This window comes from Ambystoma mexicanum, chromosome 6q, assembly GCF_040938575.1.
Source record: "Ambystoma mexicanum isolate Mex_15411 chromosome 6q, UKY_AmexF1_1, whole genome shotgun sequence".
In the NCBI taxonomy this organism is placed as follows: Eukaryota; Metazoa; Chordata; class Amphibia; order Caudata; family Ambystomatidae; genus Ambystoma; species Ambystoma mexicanum.
The window spans coordinates 681,876,638-681,903,834 of NC_090937.1; the positions used below are offsets into that span (position 1 = coordinate 681,876,638).

General features: G+C 44.5%; 1 protein-coding gene across 3 annotated transcripts in view; it reads right to left on the reverse strand.

Moving 5' to 3' along the window:
- The window catches only part of MGAT4D (MGAT4 family member D), an 877,674-nt gene that overhangs the window by 338,805 nt on the left and 511,672 nt on the right, over positions 1 to 27,197 (reverse strand). For all 3 annotated transcript variants that reach the window (XM_069631175.1, XM_069631174.1, XM_069631176.1), the window contains exons 5-6: positions 19,327 to 19,373; positions 3,580 to 3,693 (exon numbers count right to left, since the gene is read on the reverse strand). In XM_069631175.1, the coding sequence (XP_069487276.1) occupies positions 3,580 to 3,693; positions 19,327 to 19,373 (161 nt within the window). The remainder of the gene's footprint in view (positions 1 to 3,579; positions 3,694 to 19,326; positions 19,374 to 27,197) is intronic.

The following is a 27,197-nucleotide window of genomic DNA, read 5'->3' on the forward strand; positions in this document are numbered from 1 at the left end:
TCCCCTACCTGGAAACTAAAACTAAGGATCTGTCTGTGACAGGATATCAGTAACTGAAAAGCCATCTTTGTGTCCAAGACAACCGGGCCCTCACACTTCTAAACAAACAACAAAAAGTGCAAGGGAATGTCTAACTCTATGTTAGAGAAAGTGTTCAAAATCCAAAGTATAGGTATAACACCAACACAAATGTTCTCCAAGGTAAAAAAAAACACCTTGGGTCCAGAGGGTGGTTCCCTTCCCCTAGATTCTTAAACAGGATGGCAACATTATCTCTTTAGCCAACAGTTCCTGTGTGCCTTCACTAGACTCTCAAAGTTCTTTTTCAAGCAAAATGTTCTGTAATAGTCTTTCTGTAGATGTTTTTGTAACTGCAGATTACGTGTTATACTCCCCTGCCAGGAAACGTTATACAATTTTTAGCTGCCTGGTATAGTCGCCTGACAGGACTTGTGTTTCACAGTTCCATAATACAACTTCAGCTGCCTGGGGTATTCGCCTGCCATGGCTCTCGTGCATTTCACATCTCTTTGATAGACAATAGCATATAACATGTGGTGCTTGGTATATCTATCTATAGTAATATTTGCTCAAACACATTTGCTCAAGACATCTCCCCCACATTGGCATCTCATGCATCTATACTTGCCTGGGGTTTGCCTTTGTACTTTGTCTTGTCTACATTCAAACATTGTCCTTATTGAATCTTGCCTTTGCATTCAAACGCTCCCTTTGTACTTTGCCTTTGTAAGGGTGTTGAATTTGTACTTTGCTTTGATTCCATCTGAACAAACTTTGTTTTTGTACATTTTCTGCATTAGCATTCTTGTACCAATTGCTTGATGGCACGCTTATTTGAAACTCCCAGAGGTCTTCAGCTGCTTTTGGCAGTGTCGCCATATTTTTCCAGTGTCTCCAATACTGCTTGCGCTTCTGAGATGCGTCTTCTACACCTGCTTTCCAGTTTAGAGTGTGCGGACACTCCTCCAACATCCAGCGTGGCTCCGCGGTCACATGCCAGCTTTCCTTCGCAGCCCAGGTGGAAGACTGTGATCTTTTCGAGTGGCCTGACCCATAAGAGCTTCTGCACTACTCTTGGCGTCTCCACAGCCCTCTTTGCTTGCACTCAATTTCTCTCTCCCTGTCCTGTCGGCCTTCTCAGCTTCGCCAGCTCAGTCGGTGTGCCTCGCATTCAGGAGCCCTAGCATGGATGGCAACATCTCCTCCGGCACTGCTCGCCTCCATAATACGGTTGCCATCTTTAAATGGCCTGCTCCTCCTTGTCTCAGTACTGCAGTCATTATGTGAGTTGAAGTCCATACCTTTCTATGGGCTTTTAACTCCTGCATGGTTTTCTCACGGATTTCACACAAAGACACATCAGCAAAAAAAAGGTGTAATGTGTGAATTGTGCGTGTTTCAGTGAAAGGTGGAGGTCTGACTAGAATGCTGTAAAGGATTCTTGACTTCCTCTACAAGGTCAAACTGATAGCAGACAATAGGCCATTAAGATTGTGGGTGTCAGGGGAGTCTTTCTCATGGGATGGGAAAGGGGGGATACTGAGACTCATCTAAATGAATTCATAACATCTCCCTGGTAGTTATCGCCTCCCTCATATAACTGCCCCAGGGTCAGTATCAGGTAGGTATTCAAATGATCTGTCATTAAGAACTGCACTTCGAATGAGCTGCAGGCACTACTGAACATGCTGCACTCAGAATGGACTCAAAATGAATACCGAAAAATCAAAGATCATGGATTTTTACCCTACCAAAGCCAAATACAAAGGATTTAAGTGGACCCTTGGCAAGCTTGCATTGGAAACTGTATTTGAATAGAAGCGCCTTAGCATAATCATAAGCTAAATTGGGTGAGCGAAACTTCAAAGTACCCAATTAAAAATGCACCAACAGAGAGGGGCACTAAGAGCTTTCCCTCATCAACATGTGGGATACGCGGTCAATACACATCAAATGATATCATACCAAAATCTTCATCTTGCTCATCTATGGGTCTGAAATATGGGCCACGAAAAGGGCAATTGAATGAGATCATTTTCAGAGTAAATGTCTCAAAATCTTGCTTAAACTGCATCCAACTATGCCGACTGAATAGGTCAATGTGGAATTCAACATATGCAAAGTTAGTTTGACATTAATAGCTAGATGCCTTAACTATCATTGGAAATGTGACAATGCTGCTCCAGGTTCCCGGTTGCCCTTCGTTGTTAAGGATTACAGCTCACGTATCTCTTTCCTCAAAGGGTGTGGTGTACCTTCCATGATACGTACGCTACCAAACGCTTATGGAGTGTACAGCTACCAGATGTAGTCAACAATATCAACTGAGGTCGTTACAAAGAGTTCACACCATTTCAAATCAATGCTTTTGATGTCAAACGGAGCGCTGCAGACCTGTCAACGAAATCTAAGACACAATGAATATAGATTATAAACTTCCCCAGCAATAATATTCTTTGGAAATATATGAAAGTTACATATCATTTGGGTAACTCTTATGAGCTCATTGGGGCAAGCAAGAGGGGACCGCAAATGCAGACTTTGTGGGGAGGCCACTTTGGAAACTACTAATCATCTTTTGGTTAATTGTGAAAGCCTGGCAACTGTAGATAGGAAGACATTACTGGACTATGGTAATTTTGGTAGCAACCACCCAAATATAACCAGCCTCTGGAAACGGTATATGGCTGGTAATGATATCAATTTGATTCATCATTTACTAAATTTGGGGAATTTATACAAAATGTCCTGCGGGATTTAACAGGTTTTAGATAATGAAGGAATCATTCACGTATCCTCTAAATTCTAGGTGCTCTCTCTTGGTGTTTTGTTTTATAAAAAACTTTTTATTTACATTTAAAAAAAATACAAAATAAATAGTATGTTCTTATGTGGGAATACTGGCATATGTATCTGCACCTGACTAGGCACATGGGTGCACAATCAGTATGACAATATAGAGGGCAAAGGCATTATGAAAATGCATTGGGAAATTCTTTGTGTGCTTTTTTGGTGGCTTGGCATCTAATGGGCTTTTTTCATGTCTTAACTTACCAAACCGATTGTAAACTGTGTGGCCTTTTACCCAGTTTATCAGAGCAAGTGAACTGTAAAATGCACTATTCTTACCCATAGTTTAATTTAATTTATCGGTGGAAGGACCTCCCTGAACCCCCATTGATGCACCCGCGGTTAGATGGCATCCAGGCATTTGTACAGGGATAGAACAAGCCCCCTTATCTCTGCCGGCTCTCCTTAGATGCACAGCTTGAGAGTATAGAGTACTAATCGCCTATATTAATAATGACCACGCTTCGAGGCCAGGGGGGAAACAGGCACGCGATCCCAGTGCTTCTGCACTCCGCCCCCACCAGACCCAGTATTGATTCGGAGATGATGTCACCAATTTACAGTGTAAGTGTGTTAAATAAACAGCTGGTGCATTAGTGCGGATAGAACACATTAGCTGGGATGAGTAATGCAGTTAGCCATTAAAACGTCCTGCATACGACACAAGCATCGAGCCCCCCATTCCACAGACACCGCGCGCTGGCGTACCTCACTCTCTCCTTGGAATCCCCAAAGGTTTCCTTGATGGTGGAGAAGTCCGGGTAATAGCCGACAGGAGGGGCGATGACCTCGAGGAGTCCAGACTGTATTTCATTTGGAAACCTGTAATTAGTAAATAAAAGTTTAATGAGTAGGCAGCAGATGGGACCACTGTATAAACACATCCTTGCACAGAGAGCACATTAAAACAACTTCCTGTGTCTTCCCTGCCAAATTCACATGCGTATGTAACAAGACAGTGTTAATTTGTCACGTGTGCCTTCACTGCATACTCCATTGCAGAACTTGAAGCGCTGTAAACAAAGGGGTCAGGTTTTATGAAACGCCGGAGTACAATTTTTCTCATATCCTACATACCCAGCAGAGACGAATGTCTAAACAGGCTAGAGTGTTCCCTACAAATCTGAAAGTCAATGTGACGGTTATAAATGGCTCCAATAACTCCAACAGAAGACGAACATGATTCGTTCTTGAATGAGTCCGAATGTGATGTATCATTGTTTTTACCAGACACCCATGTTATAGATGTCGAAGCAGATAATCCCGTTTAAAAGCCTGGAGTGGAAACTCACAACTCCTATGACTAAAAAAATAGGGGCCTATGCATACTATTTTGCAATAATCCAGGGACATGCATACTAGTAACGCACAGGAAGAAGGTTTTTGATAACTAGGTGATCATCAATCAATAGGTTGTGTCTGGCAAATGTATACTTTCTAAATACCCTCTCTACCGCAAGGATTCACGTCGTTAAGTTAACATTGTCTCCAGAAAGGAATTCAATCCGACAAGGGTTTTGATCCTGGACAGAAAAGATTCAGCAGCTATGCTTGGAGGATCTTGCAAGACAGAGAGTTGAGGAACTGGCATTTAGACACTGTGGTTGAAATGTGGTGTCAGAAGGTGAGAGACTGGTATTAAATGATGCAGACATTCTTAAATCTTCCTGAACATTGGGGGTTATGGTTCCATTGTCTCAGGGCCACAAGTTGGACATAACATTGGCCGGGGTTTTGCTTCAGATGAACGTTTTGAATATACCTAGTTTAAGCAAAGATCTGTCGAACATCCAGTTCTGGACCGCTGAGAGGCAGGCTGTAATGAGTTTTACGCAGATGATGGAACTAGCCTCCAAGCTGAATCTGAATGGAGTGTCTTTGGCATGCCTGTTGAAGTCAATATGGAAGTATTGAAAGACTTGGGTCAAATGGAAGGTTCAAGTGTTAAATCCATGATAAGCAGGAGAAGCCCTCCGATAGCCCACACATGAAAGGTATTAGCTTGAACTTGAAATCATCACATTTTTATTAAGGCTTGGTACTTCTTCAGAAACGAGGAGATACCCTCCAGTGCACCCGTTTAATGCCCTCATACTGTTTCAGTCTGTGCAGAAGGATGGTTTGTTCCATACTGTCAGAGATCACTGACAAGGCCAGTAAGATAATCGTTGTTGGGCATCTGGATTCAAAGTTCACAAGGATGTCCTCTCTAGTCCAGCAGAGCTGTTTTGGTCTTCTGTCATGGGTGAAAAACCTTATTGTTATTGTGCACTAATTTATAGATTTCTTTGTATTGTTGGAGTTGTTTAGCGACATGCTTTTCTACATGTTTACCTTCCAGGGGTTTGGAACAAATGGTGTGAACATTTTCCAAAATTGTTGCAGCAGCTTCTTGCTGCTTCAGTAGGGCTGTGGTTGTTGCTACTTTGAGGGAAACGGGGATGGATCCAGAGGGGAGGGAGGAATGGCACAGTATGGCCATTGCATAACACCTGGTGTAGTGGACTGAGAACACTTCTTTATGTTGCTATAAAAATTAATCTGCTGGGGCAAATAGGCTGCTTTTTCCACTGCAAGTTGAGAACGTTGCCAGTTGCTTACCCTTTGCGTTGAGTCATTTGACCCACTCTCGTTTTCTCCCTTCTCATTTCATGATGGCCAGCTGTTTGCCATGTGTAAGCCAAATGTTATACAATGCGTTCATATTCTTATGAGCGGATTATCATAGGGACTAAGCCATACAGTGTTGTGGAGATTGCCTGACGATGCTCCTGCAGTGGAACATCCGAATTATTTACATCTCCAAATCCTCCAGGACTGAATGAGAATGGATTGGTGAAGCTTTTGGGTGACATTTCCTTTTCTAGTCCGAAAGTGATGGGAGTTCTAGGTGGCAGGAGCAGATCCTGTATCAGACAGTAATATGGCCAGAAGTCTGTGTTGTCATTTGGGTGGGCAAGTGCACAATTTGGGAAACCATGGTATCCCATGCATGTTCCTCAGCGCATGGATGTATTGCATGAAACCATTGCTGCTCATGAGCTCCCATAATTGATGTTCGTGTTTATTATCAAGGATATCTATCCAAGTATCAAGATTCCCCATGCTCTTCGAGATCTTATCCTCAAACCTGGTGCCACCGGCAGGAATTTATTCCAATTAGGGAGGAGCCAAGTGTCTGGGCTTCTAGGTCTATAGGTGAGGGTGATCTATATTTTAGTGTTGGTGTTGAGGCTGGCTTTCGGTGCAAAGTATTTGAACATCTTGAAAGGACAGCAGTTGATCTGGTGACATTTCATGACTGCTTGGTTAACCCACCCTTTGTGAGGAAGCCATTCTTCCACTAGGCTATTGGTGATAGTTGGCAGGAGGGCATCAAGGTGAGTTGTATGTTCAACAGAGACTGTAAAGACAGTACCAGTTGCACTGCTTGACCATAGACCTCGGAAGGAAGCACTTCGAGTGGGCAACACATACACAAAATGAACACCACTTTTTAGATAAAGGTCTCCATTTTGTACCAACTAGTAGTGATTCAGCATTTCATTTCATGGTGGATATAGAAAAATGTGTACGAAAATTAAATTTGCGGAAATAAAATGTGTTAATCTTCCAATTGTACAAGGTTAATGTCTTTATATAGAACAACCAAAACGTCCCTTTACACCTATTACTTAGAGTTTATTGAAATTTAGTAAAATAGTCATTTGGAAACGGGTAAATTACCCTATGAATGTAAAACAAATCATCAAAACATTTCACAAGAAGAACAATTACTCGGATCCTTGAAAGAAAATGGGAACATCATTATGAAACCAGCATAGAAAGGGGAAACGGTGATTGCCACGGGTAGATATTCTTATATGTAGGAATGCAATAGACACTAAAGGTAGTACTATTTATTTAAAATGGAATAATGGCCCTAATATTGAAATGATGGAATTGTTGAAGACAAATAAAATTGCTGAAGACAAACGCCTGTGTTTTTAAACACTTCCAAAAAAATCACAAAGAATACAAAATCCACTTTGGTACCCAATAGTTTCCCAAAATGAAACCATTTGTGAACATGTCTGAATTTGTGATCACATAGCAAATTGCAGCGGTGAGCTATGCTGAGCTACCCTCACTTACATGGCGGCTTATTTATACATAGCAGCATTTCTAAACACATGCCTGACAGTGAATGGCAAGAATAGGGCACAAAAGCTTAATATTCTGTTTAAATGCAATGGACGGCCTAAAGATAACCCTAAGCTGAACCAAATAGTGACAACATTTAAATTAGGCCATGCTCCCGCCCATCAGATGCCTCGCTTCAGGGGCTTCCCCACCTATTTTATACCATTTAAATTACTGCTGAAGCGCTTAGAAAAATCGTGCGCCTGCCAAGGGGAATTTGCAGAGCTAAGCAAAACTAATGGTGGTACAATAATTTCTTTCTTTTTTTTTTCAGTATACCATTCAAAAAATTCCCTTCAACATAAGCAGACGAACATAGAACACAGACAAACAAACAAAAAAAAAACAGGTAGAGGAATTCCAGCAGTCCACCAACCATTTAATCTCAGGAGGATAGCTCTGGGCCAACGTGCTCGCCTTGGAAGCTACAGACACGGAGCAACACAGGTTCGATCACCGGGTCCGCTCTTAAAAACCTCTGGGTATTAAGCACGTTATAAATAACTTATCATATCGGTATACTTGGGGACACTGTTCGCCATACTGCAGAAACTATCTGCCAGGAAAAGTTACATCTAGCGAGAACCCCAGCATTCCATCAAACCCCGATAGAGGCCTAGGCAGATCCTGCTTTACTGTTTGTGGTTGTGGTCTAGTATTGCTCTGGGCTGAGGAGTTGGACTGCCCAGAGCGCACATTCGCAGAAGTAGCAGGCTGAAGTTCCCGGCACTGGCAGCGCTTTGCCAGACAATTCCAGACAAACGTCTCTACTGTTCCCTCATTCATGTGCAGCCTGTATATGCAGTGGTCGAAGTGAGCGGGAGCGGTGCTCCTGTACTTTTTAAAGTGACCTTTTACAGCTCCTACAATTTTATTTTAAAAAGAAACCGTTCCAGAATGGTTTCGTTTTAAAATAAAAGTGTAGGAAGAAGTTGAAACTTGCACTTTCAGTGCACTGTACTGAACATTCCATTAAACAACTTATGCAAGTGTTTGGGGGTGTGTATTGTGTGTGGGAGGGGACGTGGTGATGGGGTTTGTCAGGAGTGGGTGCAGGCCAGCAGGGAACATAGTTCCACTACTTTTTTTCGTACACTTCGACCACTGTGTATATGTGCCTCAAGGTAGGCAGCCATTCCCAAACTTTCAGCTCCAGCACTTCTTTAAGCAAAGGTCTTTACCCTGAGTGTTCGGCATGGCTAGAGCTTCCATGCTTATTTTGATGGGTGCCTGCTTTGCATAGCCATTCTCCCTTTATACTGTAGCTGCAGCAGCTCTCTCTTGATTTGGCCTCCACCTCTTATTCATCTGAGCCTTGTTAATGGGTCCCAGGTGTCTGTTAGTTTGTATTGCCTGACCATAACAAATCCAATTACTGGGATGGGCCTGACCTTCAGTAGTGGATGTCTGCATACTCCTCTTCTTCGTCCCAGTACAACAGTGGTGTTTTGCATAGGAAGTGTGCATTACTCCTAGTTCCCTCTTCTTTGTCTCAGTACCAGGTAGGGTTGAATGGGGAATTATGGGTTGGGATTGTATATAGTCCATAAAGGCTGAGGAAGGGTCAGATAGTGTGTTCGGAAAGGAGAGGGATACCATATCTCTCTCACCCTCAGGCACTCTGTCCCCAATCCCCAAGAACCCGCCACCCAGGTGATCCTCTCTCGCTTGTCCACCCCCAGAGTCGGGATCCAAAAGTAGTGGGCCTTCTGTAGCCACCTGAACAGAAGAGACCTGGGGAGAAGATGTGAGAGTACCTTCAGGTTTCTGACAATATAAAGATTGGCAAAAGCCTTATATTTCTTTTATTGCACTTATTTTACTGAACAACAATTTTAAAAAAATGAGCCCCAGTAAGTAAATTGCACTAATTCTGTAAATAAGTCACATATGAGAAAGTGAGGTGGGACAAATAGCAATTTGAATGACAACAGTTTTTTATGTTGATCACATATGTCTGTGATAGTGATTTAAGGTGAAATCCTTTTGAGCACTTAATGTACACTGGGCCCAGTGCACATTTCACTTGTCAAAACACTCACCCTAACAGTAAAATGTCAGTAAATCTTGGGAAATATATACTCACTTAAAAGACTTTGCATTCAGCTATGTGGTTTATCCATCCTGCTTTTGCTTCGGACATCCCTGAATGCCCTTGTTCTCATGCAAGCACTCAAATACTAGTGAAGGTGAGGTGGAATATGTGGGGTGGAAAGGTAATAGGTTTGAAGGGGTCAGGACACCCTAACCGCACTGGTAGTTGCTGCAGTTCCTCAAAACCCTGAAAGAATGGGACTGACAATTGAAAGGGGACTGCCTGTTGTGCCATATTGCCCACATTTGCAATGCACACTCAACAGCAGGTTCTCAGGGATGTATATGCACAGGTGTTCATGTGTAGGCTGAGCAAACAGGCAGTTACCAGCTCTCAACATGCACACAAAACCTTACTTGCTCAGATAAACTTCTCACCGACCAATGGTGAGTGGGTATTTTTGCAGCCTGACAGAATGCATTCTCCGTCTCAGTATCAAAACCTGCATAGACTATACAACTCAGAACCTTTCCTCAATGCACTTTGCATCTCAAAGTGATCTTGAGATATTTAAACCCGAATACAATGCTCACTTAAAAAAAAGCCTCGTCAAGCATGTCTCCCACGTGCCAGCCAGCCTCCATCAGAAAAGATTCTTCAGAAGGACTTCATTGCGAAAAACATTCACATGGTTGAAATGCCCCCTGCATCACACACAACTACACATCACAGAACGCACATTACTCAATATAGTAGTTGCAACAGGACGACATTCCTATGAATGTGCTATACCTTACAGAGTACAGATGCTTTGAAAGGGTTGCATTCTCCAAAATTCAATGGGACTACTTTGAGGGTGTAGAAGAAGGAGACCAACAAGGAGGGGTCATGTTTGGGGCTACAAACCTTTATTATGAAAGAAGAAACCCCCCTCTCTCCCTACTTCTAAAGGTCTTGCCCTGCCTCAACCTGGAAAACTCTAATGACCTGTCAGATTGTGCGTCCAAAAATAATATGCTCTCATAACCCATCAGAAACCTAACAGTTTAAACCGAACACAAACCAAACGGCTATAACAAAAGTAAAGTTCCTTCACCAGGAGACGTAATGTCAAAAACCTTTGTGAAAGTCTCGTTGGCACTCTTCATGATGACAGTGAGTCACCGCATTCCAATATTTGGCTTATTCTTCATCTTGTCACTCCATATGCCTCTCATGTTCTTCTTCTCAGTAGGCCTTATGCTGGTCACTGTCATGGTTTTACTGTAGCAGATGGTTCTACCATTAAGGGAGGATGAAAAGGGTGACCAAAAGCAGAGTGGTTTATGTGCTGTGTTGGTGGTATGGAGGCTTTTCCAGAGGATTATGTCCCTATCCCCAGAAGGGGTGTCCCTCCTATCAGGTCCTCAGATCAGATCTCAGCATGCAGTTACAATAGTGAAAGAATTAACCCGTAGTTCTTCAGAAGGTCAATGGGAAGGAGGACAACTATAGCAATACAGATATAACAATTTTCTGTTTGTTACTCTTTATGATCAGGAAGAGTGCAGATCAAGCAGCCACCATAACCTCAGACCTTCAATGAATGCTTTTAGGGTCCTAATTTCCACATAACAAATGGAGGTTTGGTTGTTATCTTGTTTGGAACAGGAGCGTCACTTTTAAATAACTTGCCACAGGTGCCCATTACCAGTAAGCTGTAATTTCACAACCCTTACTGTTTGCAATGTGCGCAAAACAGAATTCTGTATAAAACCTCATTGACAGCATGAGGCGTTTGCGGGACAGCAAGGTAAAGCACACAAGCAAGCAGTCTGGCAGGAGTGACTGCTCGTTTCTGCTAGTTTTTTCTGTGTTCCATTGGACTGACTTGGAACTAGACTTTCTACTTCCTTACCTGGCCAGGAACACTTGCTCTGGATAAAACCTCTTTGTCAGTGCACAACGTGAGCGGGACAGCAAGATATAGCAAGAAAACAACTTGAAGCCTTTTCTATGGCGCATGCAGCAGTTACCAAAGATTAATCGCAAGGATAGTGTCCTATCATAACCGGGTATAGCGTCCCACTGTAATAAGCCAATGATTTATGACCATGTCCTAATGACGTCCTCTGTGTAAGGACTGCTGTCATGACTTCTTCATTTGAATGGGAAAATAAGTACAATTCCTCACTGTAATTTGGAATTCCTGACACAGGAGCTGGGCTGATCGCATGTTTTAGTTAATTAAATCCTTCAGACATGTCTTCTGTCCACACCAATTTAGTATTAGCCACCTGTGCTTCCTTAAGCACCTTTACAAGTGGTTGGATATATGTACTGTAATCAAAGATCCAGGCCCTGCAATAATTGCATAAACCTAAAAACTGCTGCATATGTCTCACTGTGTTTGGGTGCACGGTTCTCTTGATAGCTTCTGCTCTTTCAGGCGTCATTCTTTTCCCTTCATGTGAGATTAATTGTCCTATGTATAACACTTGCTTTTGACAATATTGTAGCTCTTCTTTGTCTACCTTGTACCCTTTCTCTATGAGTATCGTCATAAGTTTGACAGAGTATTCTCCGCATTTTTCTTCCGTCTCACTGCACATTAAAATGTCATCCACGTATGGAATTATGGCGCTTTCAAGCTCAACATTTCCTAAATCCATCTGAAGGACTCTATTAAAGATGGAAGGGGGCTCACAGTACCCCTAAGGTAATCTAGTATGTTTCAGAGGCATTGTTCTATTTGAAAAGGAAGTCAAATCCTCTGAGTCTTCGTGTAAGGGAATTGAGAAAAACACATTTTTCAAATGGGCAATAGTAAAATACCTGGCTGTTGACGGGATATTGCTCATTAATGTCGCAGGGTTTGGAACTAAAGGAAACTCTGCTTCGACTATATGGTTGAAAGCACAAAGGTCCTGGATACATCTCCACAACCCCCGCCCCTTTGATTTGACAGGGTACATGGCCCTGTTAGACAGTGATTCTGATCGTACCAGAATGCCTTGTTTCATTCCGGCAGATATAGTTTTGAATATCCGCTCATCTGCTTCTCTAGGCATAGGGTATTGTTTTGCACATGGAAAAATATTTCCTGGTTTAATTTTGATTTTTACTGCTCCTACTTCTTTCAATAGACCCACATCATATGGACTTTTCCCATGTCTTCCTAAAAAAAGAATGGCTTAGTTTTTATCACCACCATTCTCTGTGGTACCTCTATACTCTCAACTTACATCCAATAAGTGAGACTTATAAAGTACACTAATTCATCATCTGAATAGTCATCCCTAAATAGTTCGTCATCTGTCAGGTCTCTCAGTATATATCCTTCATTGAGGGCTATCACTGTTCTCCATCCTCTTACCTCATCGTATTTGCCATGAAGCATCACCCTTTCTGCTCTTACCACTGCTGCGTCTAACTTCAAAGGAATAACTTGCCCTTCCTCATCATCCATGGGAATTTCTGATCTAAACTACAATTTATCAGGCACCCTTACTATTTTACCTGCCCATTTAGGTAACCATGATATTAAAACATGCACTCAATCCAAGAACACTTCTTTGTCCAGGGGAACTCCCCTTAAAGCTTTCTTTCCTGTAAAGGCAAGTTTAAATTCTCTCACATTTATGTATCCCTGGAGTTTAGCACACTGTGCCTTTTTGTCAGTAAACCATATCATCATGTTACGTTTCGTCATTAAATCACGTCCTAGTATGTTCACTGGTGTCTGTATGGAATATAGCAATGTCAGACATGCTGTGTTCCCCTATAGAAATAGGTAATTTGGAACTAAAGTTGTCACCCCAGTAATTCTCTGCACATTCATGGCAATGAATGACATTGAACATTGAACATTTTCCCTCATGGACACATGAACAAGTCACTCCAGTGTCCACAAGAAATTAGTATGTCTTGCATCCTATCATCACCTTAACTCATTGTTCCTCTTAGGGGTCTGGTTTTACAGATAGTACCAAACACATCAGGTCATCCTGTGGATGCCCTATTATGGGTATTAATTCAACACGTGCCTATGAAAGAATTCCCTCCTACCAGAGTCACGCTTCCTAGTTTGGGTTTAACTACCTGCGTGGCTCCTGTGTCCATCTGCCACCGTGATGCGCCCATATTTTGCATTGGAATATATTTTATCTGCTGAGTGGGTGCCTTTTGCATTTGCATAGGTGCTTGATGTTGCTGCCCCTGTAATGATTGTGTTTGCATTGGTACTTGTTGGAATTGGTGCTTGCTGAAACTGCTGTGGTTGTAGTGCACATGCTTGATTCTGAGTGTGATCTTGGACATAATATTCTTGTGAATCTGTGTTATATTGCGGGAGCATATCCACCCCCCCCCTCACCCTTGAAGATTCCCAATTCTGTTGTGGCATGGCTGCTCTGCTTCTCCATACTCTAGCCATGTGCCCTCATTTTCCACAATCCAAGCATATTAATGACTTTCCACCATTAAATTCTCCCCTTCCCTTCTCTTCCCTCTGGTTTTAAAATTCTCCTCCCATGGTCCACTTCCTCAGACTTTCGACATAGAACTATTCCAATTCTTATCTTGGACATTGGCTATGCTATTTTTCTGTGGGAACTGTATTATTTGTGCAGTGCTTCCCTCCTTACTTGTCAACACCGGTCCCTCTGTGCCATACTTCCTGCTTTCTGCCCTCAGTTTTCTTCTCGCCTTTATCTTTTAGCATTCCACAATAACGCATGATTGCCAATTGTATCACTGGCCATGGTTTTGCACCCATTCCTACCTGTTTTTTTAATTGCCTCTGCACTAGCTCTGGCAATCGCAGACGTAATATGTCGTAAAATAATGCTACTGTTTTATTCCACGGTCATGCGCCGCTGCACTCCATTTGTCTTGAATATCCTGAATAAAGCAATGCGGTCTTCATCCTCCCTCATCTTCCTAGTCAATATCGCCCCGATATCCGATGTATCTGTATATTTTACTCTAAGCGCTCGCCATAAGTCTGCTCTACAATTATTGAATGTACTATATTTTATGTGGTTACTTTTGGATACCCTGCTCTTTCCCAAATATCAGCAGATCTCTCCCCTAGGATAGCTGATAATAGGCCTTTTATATCGCCTATAGCTAAAGTCATTCCTGGCATTCTTTTCTCTAGTTCCTTAATCTATTTTCCCGCACCGGAAGTCAAACTTGGCAGTGTGCATTTTAAATTGTCCTTATCCATCTGGGGCCATGGTATATATTGTGGTCAATGCCTTCCTTTTTCTAATAATGGGAATTGTGAAAACCCTGATCCTTTATCATACCTACCCACAATTTTCATCCAGGCAGCATCATCATAGCCTATTCGTCTTCTCCCTAGTAATTCCCCTAGTCTACTCACATAAGGTGGGTACGCATCCCCCGAACTATACAATAAATGTTATTGGGTCTGGTGTCTTCCTTATAGGGTCCTCCAGATCTAATCATTTTACCGCTTTATCTATACTTAATTCTCTCGAAAATCCACATCCACCCTCTTCTTGCATTTTCTTACTTTGTCTCAGTTCCTCATCTGACATTATGCCCCTAATCTTATGACTATTATCCTCTCCCACATCCTCAAGATCTAACCTACTTAAGGATATAGTTCTACAGCATAAATATTCAATCTCATGTGTAAATCCCATGCTTCTGTTAATTTCTTTCTCCCTTCTCCTTATTTCCCTTAATGACTCTTCCTCGCGTCTTCTTTGTAACTTACGTGCTTGCAATATTTGGGCTTCTGAGTGATATGATATGGCATTTATAACACGCCGATACACAAGTGTTTCAAGGCGCGATGTGGCAAGGGAGGTGGAAACAGAGGTAAGACAGACAACTATCTTACTAGGCCTAGTGACATTGTGATCGCGCAAGTTCAGGGGAGTGGGTAGGGGGAGAAGTGCGGGGGATAGGGGAAGGGTCAGTGCAGTACAAAGGATAAGAGTAAAATAAATAAAAAAAACAATAAATAAAAAGTGCGGTCAGCTAATGGCAAGCGCAGAGTAAGTGCAGAAATCAGGTGTCAAGTGCTAGTAGGGGGCTGTAGGGATACAGAAACAGCCTCACCCGAATGCAAGGTTTGCCAGGGGGCAGTGAAGGTGTGCAACTGGCAGGTTGGGGGGCCTGGGCCCGAGATCAGAGGGTAGCCAGGTAACCAGTCCAGTTTCAATTTCAGCCAGGTGATCAGCAGGGGAGAGGAGGAGAGATAGCAGAAGCAAAGAGGAAGGTCTTGAGGTGCTTTTGGAACCAGAAATGGTTCTCCCCAAGTTTCAGAGAGGCAGCAAGGCTATTCCAGAAGGAGGTCCCAGCCAAAGAAAGAGATCTACCACCAACTCGTTTCTTGGAGAAGCGAATGACCCTGAGGGAGTTTGAGGCGGATAAGCGAAGAGCTCGTGAAGGAAGCTATTTAGGACGAGAGAGTTGAAGGGATTGAGGTCCCAGGCCCCAGAAGGCCTTATCGACAATACAAAGGGATTTGAACTTAATCCTCACCGCCACTGGGAGCCAGTGCAGAGATTTCAGTCCTGGAGAGATACGATCCCTAGGCTTGAGGCCAAGGACAAGTCTCGCAGTGCTGTTCTGGATGAGTTGCAGAGGGCGGAGAGTAGAGGCAGGCAGATTTAGAAAGAGGCTGTTGTAGTAGTCCAGCCTAGAGAGAATCAGAGCTCTGGAGACAGTGAGCATCTGGGGGAACGGGAGGAAAGGAAGAATACCTCTGAGAAGGTGCAGCTGGTAGTGTGACTTGTTAGAGGTGTCATAAATGTGAGGAGAGAAGCAGAGTGTGGAGTCGAAGAAGACCCCAAGGTTTTTAGCCTCACATGTGGGAGCAAAAAGAGGACCAAGAGAGGCCGGCCAGAGAGTGACAGGAAAGGAGGGAGCAGTTGTACTGATGAGGAGAATCTCGGTCTTACTGGCATTAAGGCAGAGATCATTGTAGACGCACCACTCCTGGATAGCAGTCAGAGATGAGAGAAGGAGAAGAGGTGGCAGAAAGGAGCCTAAAAGAGTGTCATCTGCATAGCACGGAAAGTTGGGACAGAGAGCGGCAATGCAGTGGGCAAGAAGTGCCAGGTATTGGGTGAACAGCCAGGGAGAGAGAGAGGTTAGACCCCTGGGGAACACCACAGGTAGAGAGATAGAGGAGAAGGAGGACCCAAGTTGGACCTGGGAGGGTTGATTGGAGAGGAAAGAAGCCAGCCAAGCCAAGGCCTGATTGGTGATACCCAGTTATCACAGAGATGGGTGAGCAGGATGCATGGTCGACCATGTCAAAGGCAGAAGAGAGATTAAGTAGGAGGGGGAGGACACATGGGGCGTTGGAATTGAGGTTAGAGAGCAGGTCTTCACAGATTTTCAGAAGAGCAGTTTCCGTGCTTCTGGCAGCTCCAAAGCCAGAATGATGGTCATGGAGACAACCAACAGATTCAGTGCGAAGATTAAGCTGGGAGATGGGCAGCTTTTCCAGGAGTTTGCCCAGGAAAGGAGTGATGGAGATTGGGCGACAGTTAGCCGGGTAGGACTGGTCAGCAGAGGGTTTCTTAAGAAGAGGGTGCACAAGGGAGTGCTTCAGGGGGGAAGGGAAGACTCCAGTGGCAAAGGAGTGGTTGCCGAAGTAAGCCAGAGAAGGAGCCAGGGTCTCAATGTGGTCCTTGATGGTTTTGGAGCAACAGGGGTGAACCTATTTCGACAAGACTTTCATAGATCAGTCTTGTCTAGAAACCTCATCTGGGAAAAACAGGGGAAAGGCAGAGAAGGAGGGAGGAAGGGTGGCCACAGAAGGGCCAGAGGAAGAGCGGGGAGTAGAGGGAGGAGGAGGAGAGGAAGAGAGAGGACAGGATGTCCTGAGTTTTAGAGATGAAATGAGAAGCCAGGACCATGCAGAGGGCCTGGAAGGGGACAGGAGAGGTAGAGACTGCAGCAGGATCGACCAGCTCCTTGCAGATTTTAAAAAGAGTTTGTCCGAGTTGTTGGATGCCGCAGAGACGCGGGCTTGGATTAGGGCTCTCTCCCTGGTGCAGAGAGAAGATCAGGACTACACCCACTCCGGAACAATTGGACCTGGGCACCGAGGGGATCTTGCAGTCATCAGGGAGCAGAGTGTCAAAGCTCGCGACAGAGCTGGCCGTAAACCATGTCTCGGTGAGACCAAGGACATCGAGGTCAAATTCTTCAAGGAGGCGGCAGATGTCAGAGGAGTTTTTGACAGCTGAGCGAGAGTTTAGAGTGGCAATATGGAGAAGGATGCCGTCCATGAAAGACATACGGGCAGGGGTACAAATCAGAGGTATGCCCTGCGCAGGTGTAGAAGAAACCCGAGTGGGTGGGGGGCAGAAGAGGAAGGAGGAGAGTCCAAGGTAGCCAAGAAGGAGGCAGCAGGAGGAGGCAAAGAAGCCGTGGATGGAAGAGAGGGGACAGTAGGAAAAGAAAGGAGATTGATGAGGCGCGGGAAGCGTCTATCAAAGGAGAGAAGGTCGGCCTGAGGGCCTTGGACCAAGAAGATGCCATTTAGGTATACATTAATGATGACCTTGGGAGGAGAGGAAGGAGGCCAGACGGGCCTACCACCGGGTGCCACCATTAAATGGAGAAGAAGAGAAAGGAGAAAGCACAGAGACTATATGAAGAGTCTATAGGTCGGGTGAGGGAACGACAGAGGAGGTCAGTGAGAGTTTGCCTGGAGGAAGTACTGGTATAGGCGTCAGCGATTGGGAGGCCTGCATTGGAGACCAGGATGTCTTTTTTAAACTTCTTCCTACCAGATTTAGTGAGGAGAGCAGAATAGTCGATAGAGAAGCAGTTAGGAAAGATAGGCGAGACAGAGAGCACCATAGAGTGGATGGGGAGAGAAGAGGAAGGGGGAGGGGGAGGGGAGAACACTAGGGAAGGACACACGGATGGGGGCAAGTAGACAAGACCAGGAGAGACAAGACAATAGGAGACAATTGAACAAAACTTCAAGAGCTCAGACAATAGAACAGTTTGCTGGTTGAACGCTTTGCTAAGACGGCAAGGCCTAAAACAGCACTACTTACACAATGTAGTTTAACACCAGAAACAACACGCCGATGTCAGTTGCCAAATTCTAGGCAGAGTTTCCCAACTAAATAAAACTTTACAGGTATGTAATTGTACAGCTAACATTTTCCATGACAAGGAAAACAACGATTTACAGAAACGCCTTCATCCTCTTTCTTGGAGCAATAGCAAGAATTTTCCTTACACTGAAAGAAGCCCACTTTATTCTTGGATTTACATTTTTCCTAGAGCAATAAAAACATACCACTTCACAGCCATTGTTAGTAGATCAGCATCTAGCTAGACTGGTGTATTTACCTACCATTTAAGCTTGGACAAACGGTATTCATACAATAGAATGCATAGCAGAATGTAGCACATCTCCAAAACAAGTGAAGGTAGCATGGGATCTATGTATTAAAGTTTTACAACACACAGAATTGCACTAATCAAGATGGGTAGTTCAGCCAAAATCCACCAAGAACTAATTGCTTGCAGAAGTAGGAAGACATTTTAACACTGATCGGCAGGTTCACTTTGGATAATCATTAATGCTGCTCACTTTAATTTGGTCTTCTGGCAAAGACAATGAATACTGTACAGAAGGTACGCCCCCCCAAAAAGCAGTTGATCCATCCAAAATCTTTTGAATCATTGGCTATCAGTTGGAAAAATAATGTAGTTCATGGTACTCTACATACTCTACCTTGGCCACCGGAGCAAGGAAACCAACCCTTCTAATGCAATGGCGTAAATATCACCAGGCTGAAGGAGCCCAGTGATCCAACACCCAATACAAACCGGTACAGCATGGAACTAAGCACATCCACAAGAGCGCCCCACACATGTCGGGCATAGGTCGTAGCTTCACATGACTTCCAGCCGACAAACCTGGGTCAATGTAAATGCCATATCTGATAAAGGAGACGGTAGATAGCTCCCCTAATTTAACGAGATCCAAGGCTGAACCACCTATTTTATCGTGATGTGGCCATCTGCTCCAATTGACTGGGACCCAAACTTCTTACTACCCAAAAAAATAAGGCCTACATCAAAGTTTGTCAAGTGGCATAATGCAATATTTAAATCTTCAATAACATAAAATAGCCCAGCATTCCACAATCCGTTTTTTGAGATGAGTGCTACAAATAAATAAAATACAGTTTGACAAATATATGTGATCAAATTGAGAGGGCAGAGCATGCAAGACCTACCTCTGATTTACACTGTCAGCAATGGCATTCACGTATTTTGCATCATCCTAAAAAGTAAAAGAAAATGTATTAGTGTGACATTTCCAAAACAATGATTGTATTCCAAAAGATGCAAGTACTGTGACATGCACAGTTCAACTCAAGTGGGGGAGGGGGGGCTATATGATCTCAGCCCCTTTTATGCAACGACTGTGCAACAATATCTCTGCGGAGAAAAGAAAACACACAGGATCTTGGGCCTCATTACGAGTCCGGCGGTAACCTGCCGGTTTTTCCGGCTCAGTTACCGCCAGACTCGTATTGCCATTCCACCTCTGTGATTCCCGGAATTACCGGGGCATTACAACCTGGTGACCCGGGAATTCCGGAGGTGGAATTCGGTAAATCCCCATTCCCATTGAGTCCAGTGGGACTCAATGGGAATGGGGACCATGGAAACACCGGAACCATCTCGTGATGGTGCTGGTGTTTCCTCATCCGCCTGCAGGCGGGCGGTGTTATACCTGCCAGGTCAGACCTGGCGGGAATGACACCTCCGCTTGCAGGACTCGAGATGACCCGGTGTGGAAAAACGGTGGTGGCGGGTTTACCGCCGCCATTATTTCCATACCGGGTGACTCGTAATGAGGCCCCTTGTCTATTATATAGCTCTGGGTGTCGGGTTCCTCCACTCTATTCGCTGTACTAACAATTATTCATCAATTTAACAGTACTCAGTGTATCGACCTCGGGGGTAAGAAGGACAGCGTTGGCAATGCCTGAATTCGAACTCACGAATCGCATGCTTGCTCCGTAGGAGAGCAACGCTTAACCCATTAGCTCTCCATCCAGAGAGTCCACGTTCACCCCTACCGTGTTCTGTACCGGGCGCCGCTTCCATTTGGCACTAAAAGGTAATGGCAAAGGCGATAGCACTAGAAGGCAAAGGTGCTTATGGGAAGCGGGCAGGGGCTGCAGATGGGCAAGGGATGTTTTATCAACATCTCGATATAAAATGTATGCCAAGTGCCAACTGGAGGGCGCCATCTTGCTACCTGTTTAAATTAGAAATGCAGCAATGATTCGCAGCCATGCCCAGGGGGAACCATGCAGTGTCCCTCTAATTGCAATGATCCCACTCCCATGGACAAACCTAAAATGCACACGTTAGGTTATTCTTGCACTTATGATTGCATGCAAAACTTTACTGCGACACTCGAGCTATATACCCGATCATTGCGGTGAAGAAATGTGACTGCACTCAGCAGAAAACACATTACGTACAGTGCGCAGCCTTTAGGGCCTAACAGGGTGCGTGATGAAAGGGTGGTTACAATGTCCGAATGAACAGCCATTGATAAATCATTAGGGTTATAATGCAAAAGCAAAGACAGCTATGGAGACTAAATGATGCCAAAGGTATTGCAGCCAGCAATGAAAACGGCCCTGAGCATCACGCAGCATAACATTCTGTGTTCAAACAGTCTAGAAAATACATGTTTTACAAGAAATGCAGGGTTTGATTTCAAAGAACCTTGTATCTTTCTACAGCGCAATAGAACACCTTGGGCACATTCTTCACCCCGACACCACCAGGACAAGCTCCTAGGCGAAGGCAACGCCATGTTATAACCAGTATATTTATTTTCTTTATTTTGGATTTGTAGAGCGCACTGCAGCCCGCAGGCATCGAGGTGCTGTATCAAAGCTTAAGAAGGCTTGATTAAGGGTTACAAAGAAACCGCCCAGTGAAAACTTGCTTACAACTCAGCGTAAATGTTTACATAGTATCAAGGAGTACATGTTGATACATGCCAGAGAATACATGTTGATACAGTCAGACAAAGAGGTTTGTTTTGATGGCTTTGCAAAAGGCTGAGTGAGATTTAATGATCCTGATGTGAGGTGGTAAGGAGTTCCAAAGTATGGGGGCAACAGTGAGGAAGCTAAAGCCTCCTGCCCTGGCTTTACAAGTTCTGGGTACAGATAGGAGGTTGGAGTAGGGAGATCTGGAAGGTCTGAGGCTGGTGGGTTTGGTGATCCTGCATGCCAAGTAGGGGGGGGCCAGGTCGTGGAGGCGCTTATGAGTCAGGACGAGAGCTTTGAATGTGATCCTCTCCTTGACTGGAAGCCAGTGGACCTGCCTTCTGGGTTCTGAGATGTGATATCTACGTGCAAGACTGGTGGCGGCTCTGAGCGCGTTATTTTGAACTATTTGAAGTTTGGAGACATTCTTGGCAGAAGTACCAATGAGCAGCGCATTACAGTAATCAAGCCTGGATCCAATTATGGCCCTGGCGGTAGTGAGGCAATTTTGCTGGGACAGGATGGGTCTAACTGAGTTGATGAGTTTTGAGTGATAGGCAGATGAGGAGGCTATGGCGTTTACCTGTCTGTTCATGGTCAGGTCAGGTTCCAGGTAGACACCTAGTGTTTTGATGGAGGGTGACATGGTAATAGGGATGTTGTCAATGGAAAAGGAGGAATATTGGCTGTCCAATTTGCTCAATGTAGAGAGGGAACCAACTACCAGGAGTTTGGTTTTCTCACTGTTGAGACATAGCCAGTTTTTTGCCATCCAGGATTGGATTGTTATCTATATGGAGTTCGGGTGTTCTGGTCAGACAGGTAGTCACCCGAGAGGGGAATAAGTACCTCGGTGTCATCTGCATAGTTCGTATTTGACATGCCCAATAAGTCCAGGATATTGAACAGTGGCCTTGTGAAGAGGTTGTAAAGGGTGTGGGCCGTACAAGAGCCTTGCGGTACCGCGCATTTAATGGTGCTGGTGTCAGCGCTTGATGAGTCAGAAGACTTTCATTGCTCTGTCTTTTAGAAATTAGTCAACCCATTTGCGTGCCTTGTCAGAGAAGTTGGCTACTGATGAAAGGTTCTGGCATAGGGTTTTGTGGTCAAACAGATCAAAGGCCGCTGATAGGCCCAACAGCAGAAGGAGGAGTGCAGGTTTGCCTGCGTCTCTGAGATCATCAATTTGGATTTTGAGGTCAACGAGAGCCGTTTCCATCCCATGACGTGGTCTGAATCCAGATTGCCTAAGTCCTAGGAGGTGATTGTCTTCTAGGAATTTCTGAATTTGCAGGTAGGCTGCTTTATCCAGTATTTTTAATACGAAGGGGATGGTGGTGATGGGCCTGTAGTTACCTGGGATGGAGGGGTCAAGGGAAGGCTTTTTAAGGAGCGGACAAACCCACGCTTCCTTTAGTCCAACTGGGACGTAGCCAGAGCGGAATGAGGCATTGATGAATGCTTTGATTATGAGGGCTAGGGAGGGGGCACAGTCCTTGATGACTTGTGCAGGGCAAGCATTGCCCTTGCAGTTGGAGAGTTTGATGGATTGGAGTAGTGTGGTGACCTCCTTTTCACTCATGTCCTTGAAGTCGAACACTGGGGAGAGGTTGGGCTTAGCTACTGGTGTAGGGTTGCCTTGACTGCTGGCAATCAATCTGGTGAGCTCTTGTTGGTTTGTGAGGATTTTGGCTTATAGGGTTTCCAGTTTGTTTAGCATGGCGGACTGAATGGAGTTGCGCCAGGCTTCGACCTTCACAATCAGTGAGGGGGGTTAGGAAGGTGTCTCAAGCTCTCTGAATATAGAAAATATTTCTCTACTTCCAGAATTAGCATTAGCTATCCTAGTATTGTACGATGTGGCTTTGGCGTTGGTGATGGCGATTTTATATTGTTTCGAGATGGATTTGAAGGCGATTCTAGTGTCCTCTGTGGGGTTGTTGATCCAGGTGGTGAGAGAAACCCTTTTTTGCCACATAATTGTAGGAGATCCAGGGTGAACCAAGCATTGTAATGTTTGGATTGATTAGCTTTTTTAAGCGTGAGAGGTGCCACCAGGTCAAGGGCCTTGGTGGTGACTTTCTTGAAGTCGCCGGCAAGAAGATCAGGGTCATCAGTGAAGGGAGGTAGGAGAGTAGGTATCCTAAGGTGCTGGTACAAATTGTTATAGGTGAGCAGTTTCGAGCTACAGGAAATGGCTGCTGGAAGAGGGATGGTGGGTGGTTGAGGACCTCTGGAGGTGAGGATGTTGAATATAATACAATGATGATCAGATCAGGGTTGTGGGGTGATCACAGGGCGGCTGAGCGAGCATTTATGGTGGGCAACCGAGTCTGGGGTGCAGCCTTTGGTGTGAGTAGAGCTAGAGATGGCTTGCGCGAACCCTAGGGTGCGCAGTGTTTTGTTGAGAGTTTTAGCTTGTGGGACTTTAGGGTCATTAAAACCTAGATTAAGGTCCCCCAAGAGCAAGATTTTGGATGCGTTTTTTTAAGTTGTCTGAGAGGGAGTGGGTTAGAGCATATTGGAAATCACTGGAAGGGCCAGGTGGTCTGTAGATGAGGTGGAAGGTATAGGTGCATTTTTCTGAGCGATTATGTTTGAGTAAAAGGTAATCAGAACTCTGATCAAGGTCCCTCTGAATAGTCCTGATTGATGGGGACTCTTTGGCGATGACGGCAACTCCACGCCCTCTGTGGGAGGTGCTTTCTTGTCTGTAGACAATGTACCCCTCGGGTACTACTAGGTTGAGGGAAGGTCATAACCGATGAATACACTCAAGTGTTATGAGTCACCTACAGAGGCATTGCCATCATATGTCCGATAAAGCCTCATATGCCAAGTTCATGCCAAAACACATTGGGTACCATCTCACATAGCTAGGTGCAGACCACATTAACAGTTCTAGCCTTACATGAACATGTCCAGTCATAACATGCATGGGGCTGTAATATGCCAACAGACACCTCAAAGCCACAGCTACTGACATGCTAGATGAGGCTCAATATGAAATCCATCAAATGCCAGACATTGGCTCACATGCCCAAGTCCTTTCTCATATGCCCAGATTAAAAATTGTTTGCCGGCTGAAGTTATCATATATCATGTGCAGCCTTGCATGGAACTACTGCTATCATAGCCCAGATGCAGATCTGCATGGCCCAATACACACAACTAATGCCGGGAACACATCACATGCAATGGTGTAGAGATCCCATCCCAGGTAATACTCTATTTGTGCAAGTACCCAAAATATGAACCGGTAAAGCCCCATATCCTCAAGTACAGTCGTTATTTGACAAGTTACAGCCTTAGAGTAAGATTATGGGCACATATTTTACCTGTGTGAATGTGGCAGCCACTTGTAAGGGCTGGGAGTGAAATGACGTGCAAACACACGCAGTGAAACATTGTGGCGTACCAGACCGATCACCTAGCATGATGCCTACTCCAAAGTGTTTGCAAAGAGAAGGGGAACAGGTGTATCAAGGACATGAATCAAGCTACAGTAGCAACACTTAGACTGATGCCAATCTCTGCAGTAGGAATGCCAAGAATGACTAAATTAAAGCTGATGAGAGGTAGAGCAACAGAAAAGTAATCTACGCTTCTATTGTGCCAAATCACCACTGCATGGATTCCAGAGACCCTACGCTTGCCCGTAGAGTGGAAAATCTCATATATTGCTCATGAAGAATGTCAGCCATTGAATAGAAAAGGTACAAGATGAACAAAGAAAGAAAAAGTATGACGAGAGTAAAAGGGGAAACACTTTGAAAAAAGAAATGTAGGTGAAAATGGATCTGGAGCACAAGGACAAACATAAAATATCTAGGATTAGTCAACCAATCTAAATTGAAAAAGCATACCAACAGCATAGGGTCATAAGCCTTTTGGTAATGTCTGGAATGCATCTGGATTGCACTGAGCTGCACAAGAAGTGAAAAGTAGGAGAGCCCTAGACAAGGCAGGAAGTGGGGGGAACACAGAACAAGGCGAACTAACACCAGAGGAGAAAACATGGAGAGCCCTAGAGAGTGAGGAAGACAACCCTCCCTACAATGAGCAAAAGGGAGTTGGGGTGATAGAACCTGGGCTGATGAACAAGGACATGTCCGGGGAACTTCAAGTGAGGCATGCAGGCATGCACGTAGTCACAGCTCAAACAGGCCAGAAAGGTTGCCCAGCAGATACTAAGACTCTATGATGACAGTTAAGACTTCCCTTCCCCAATGGTTCTCAGTGGTGGCTTAATACTCAGTTCTGCTGTGCTGGCAGAGTGGACCAACAGGCCAGAGAACGAGGCATGTAAGCAGGGGTGTAAGATGTGAGTCCAGAGAACTGTTTTAAGGACCACAGCCATTATCTGCTTCCAGGGACGTCATTTGGGGGTCGCCAGGGGTCGCAACTGCGACCTCTGTCGTCTCCCTTGCGACCTCTGTGGTGTCCCTTGCGACCTCTACTAAAAAAAAAAAAAACTTTTTTTTTTTATTTAAGTTATGCAAGCTCCTGGGCTGTGGCTCTTTACTTCTGGGGTGGCTGGCTTTCTTGTTCAGGCCCCTTAAAAAAAAGACTTGAGGCACTCCTGTTCTTATTTTTCTTCTAACACTTTCAGCACTGACCCTAAATAAGAAAGAATAGGAATACCAAATAATGTGTCTTTCTGGAATTCTATACAGTAATTGCTGGCCTCATTAAATGTTTATTTCAGGCACACTTCAGGGGGTGAGTCACTGATTTAGTCTGTTCTTAAACGCCTCACTAAGCCTAAGCCGTTCATCCTTCTGAGGTCGATGAATGAGTACCAACACAGGTTGGGTGATATTGGGTGTATATTTTTTCTATATAAAGCGCTTAATGATGTGTTATTATATAGCACTTACGCTTATCATTTGGTCATGGACGTCTGCTTGCATACACAGTCATTTGGTAATACGGTCCAATAAACACTGAACTTAATGATAGATATGGCGATCCATTCTTGTATGAATGTACATCATATAGCGATATCATAACTATATTTTTCATAGTGTACAATGCTATGTGATGCCACTTCCTGTTTTGTCAACGGGTGAAATGTTGTGTTCCATCGCTACCCGCTATATCACTTTGGGGCGGGGTCTAATGACATCACTTCCTGTGATGTCATCAGGGGGTCAAGGGTCGGGTGATGTCACTTCCGCTACCCCTGGCATTTTGGTGAAATGACGTCCCTGTCTGCTTCCTCCATTACTGTTGTAAAGAAAGATCGTAAAGTTGCACATTATTCGGCGTCTGGAACCTTTATTTATGAGCTCTGCACCTCAGCCTCACCGTTTCCTCTCTTCTGTGCTGAAAATCACTAATAATTAATGACAGCACAACTACTAAATTATACATCAGGAAATCAACCACGGCTAACCACGTGTCATTGGATTTCAAAGACGACTAGAAGGTGTAGTTCCAGTATAACCTGCCTAACAAGTCTAAGAGACACTGAAGAGGCGTGTGGTCTTGACCCAGCAGTAAGCCAAAGACGGTCTGTGATGTCTTTCGCGACGACGTGCAGTCATCCCCTCACACATGCCACACTAAGAGAACAGCCTTTGTTCACCATCTTAGTTCCGTGTTGATTACGTCATATGTAAAGGAGGAGAACCGGTTGCACTGATGCTAAACGCAGGCGCGTGTCAGACACTCGGGTTCTAGAAACAACGACGGAGTGACTCAAGCCCGCAGGGGCATGTGTTCGTGGGAATATCCCATGGGAACGCGACGTCACTACGTGACCAGTGAAAGCTTCAGATGGCATCAATGCAGGTGCATTGCACACTGACACAAATAACGCTCAACATCATTGGCTGGTGTTCAGTGACATCCAGTTTCCGCTCATGCACATTTGCGTGGCTTCTAGGGAAGGCAACATACAAATACCGCGATATTTTGCTGAATGAAACCCGGAGAATGGATGATGTATGCTCTAATTGGAGGAACATTCTTACAGGTCTAAAACAGTTTAGTATATTCATAAACGACTTCAGTGTGCTGATAACCCCTTACCATCTGCCTACAACTAGCCCATCAATACATGCTCACTTTGAAACGTGTTG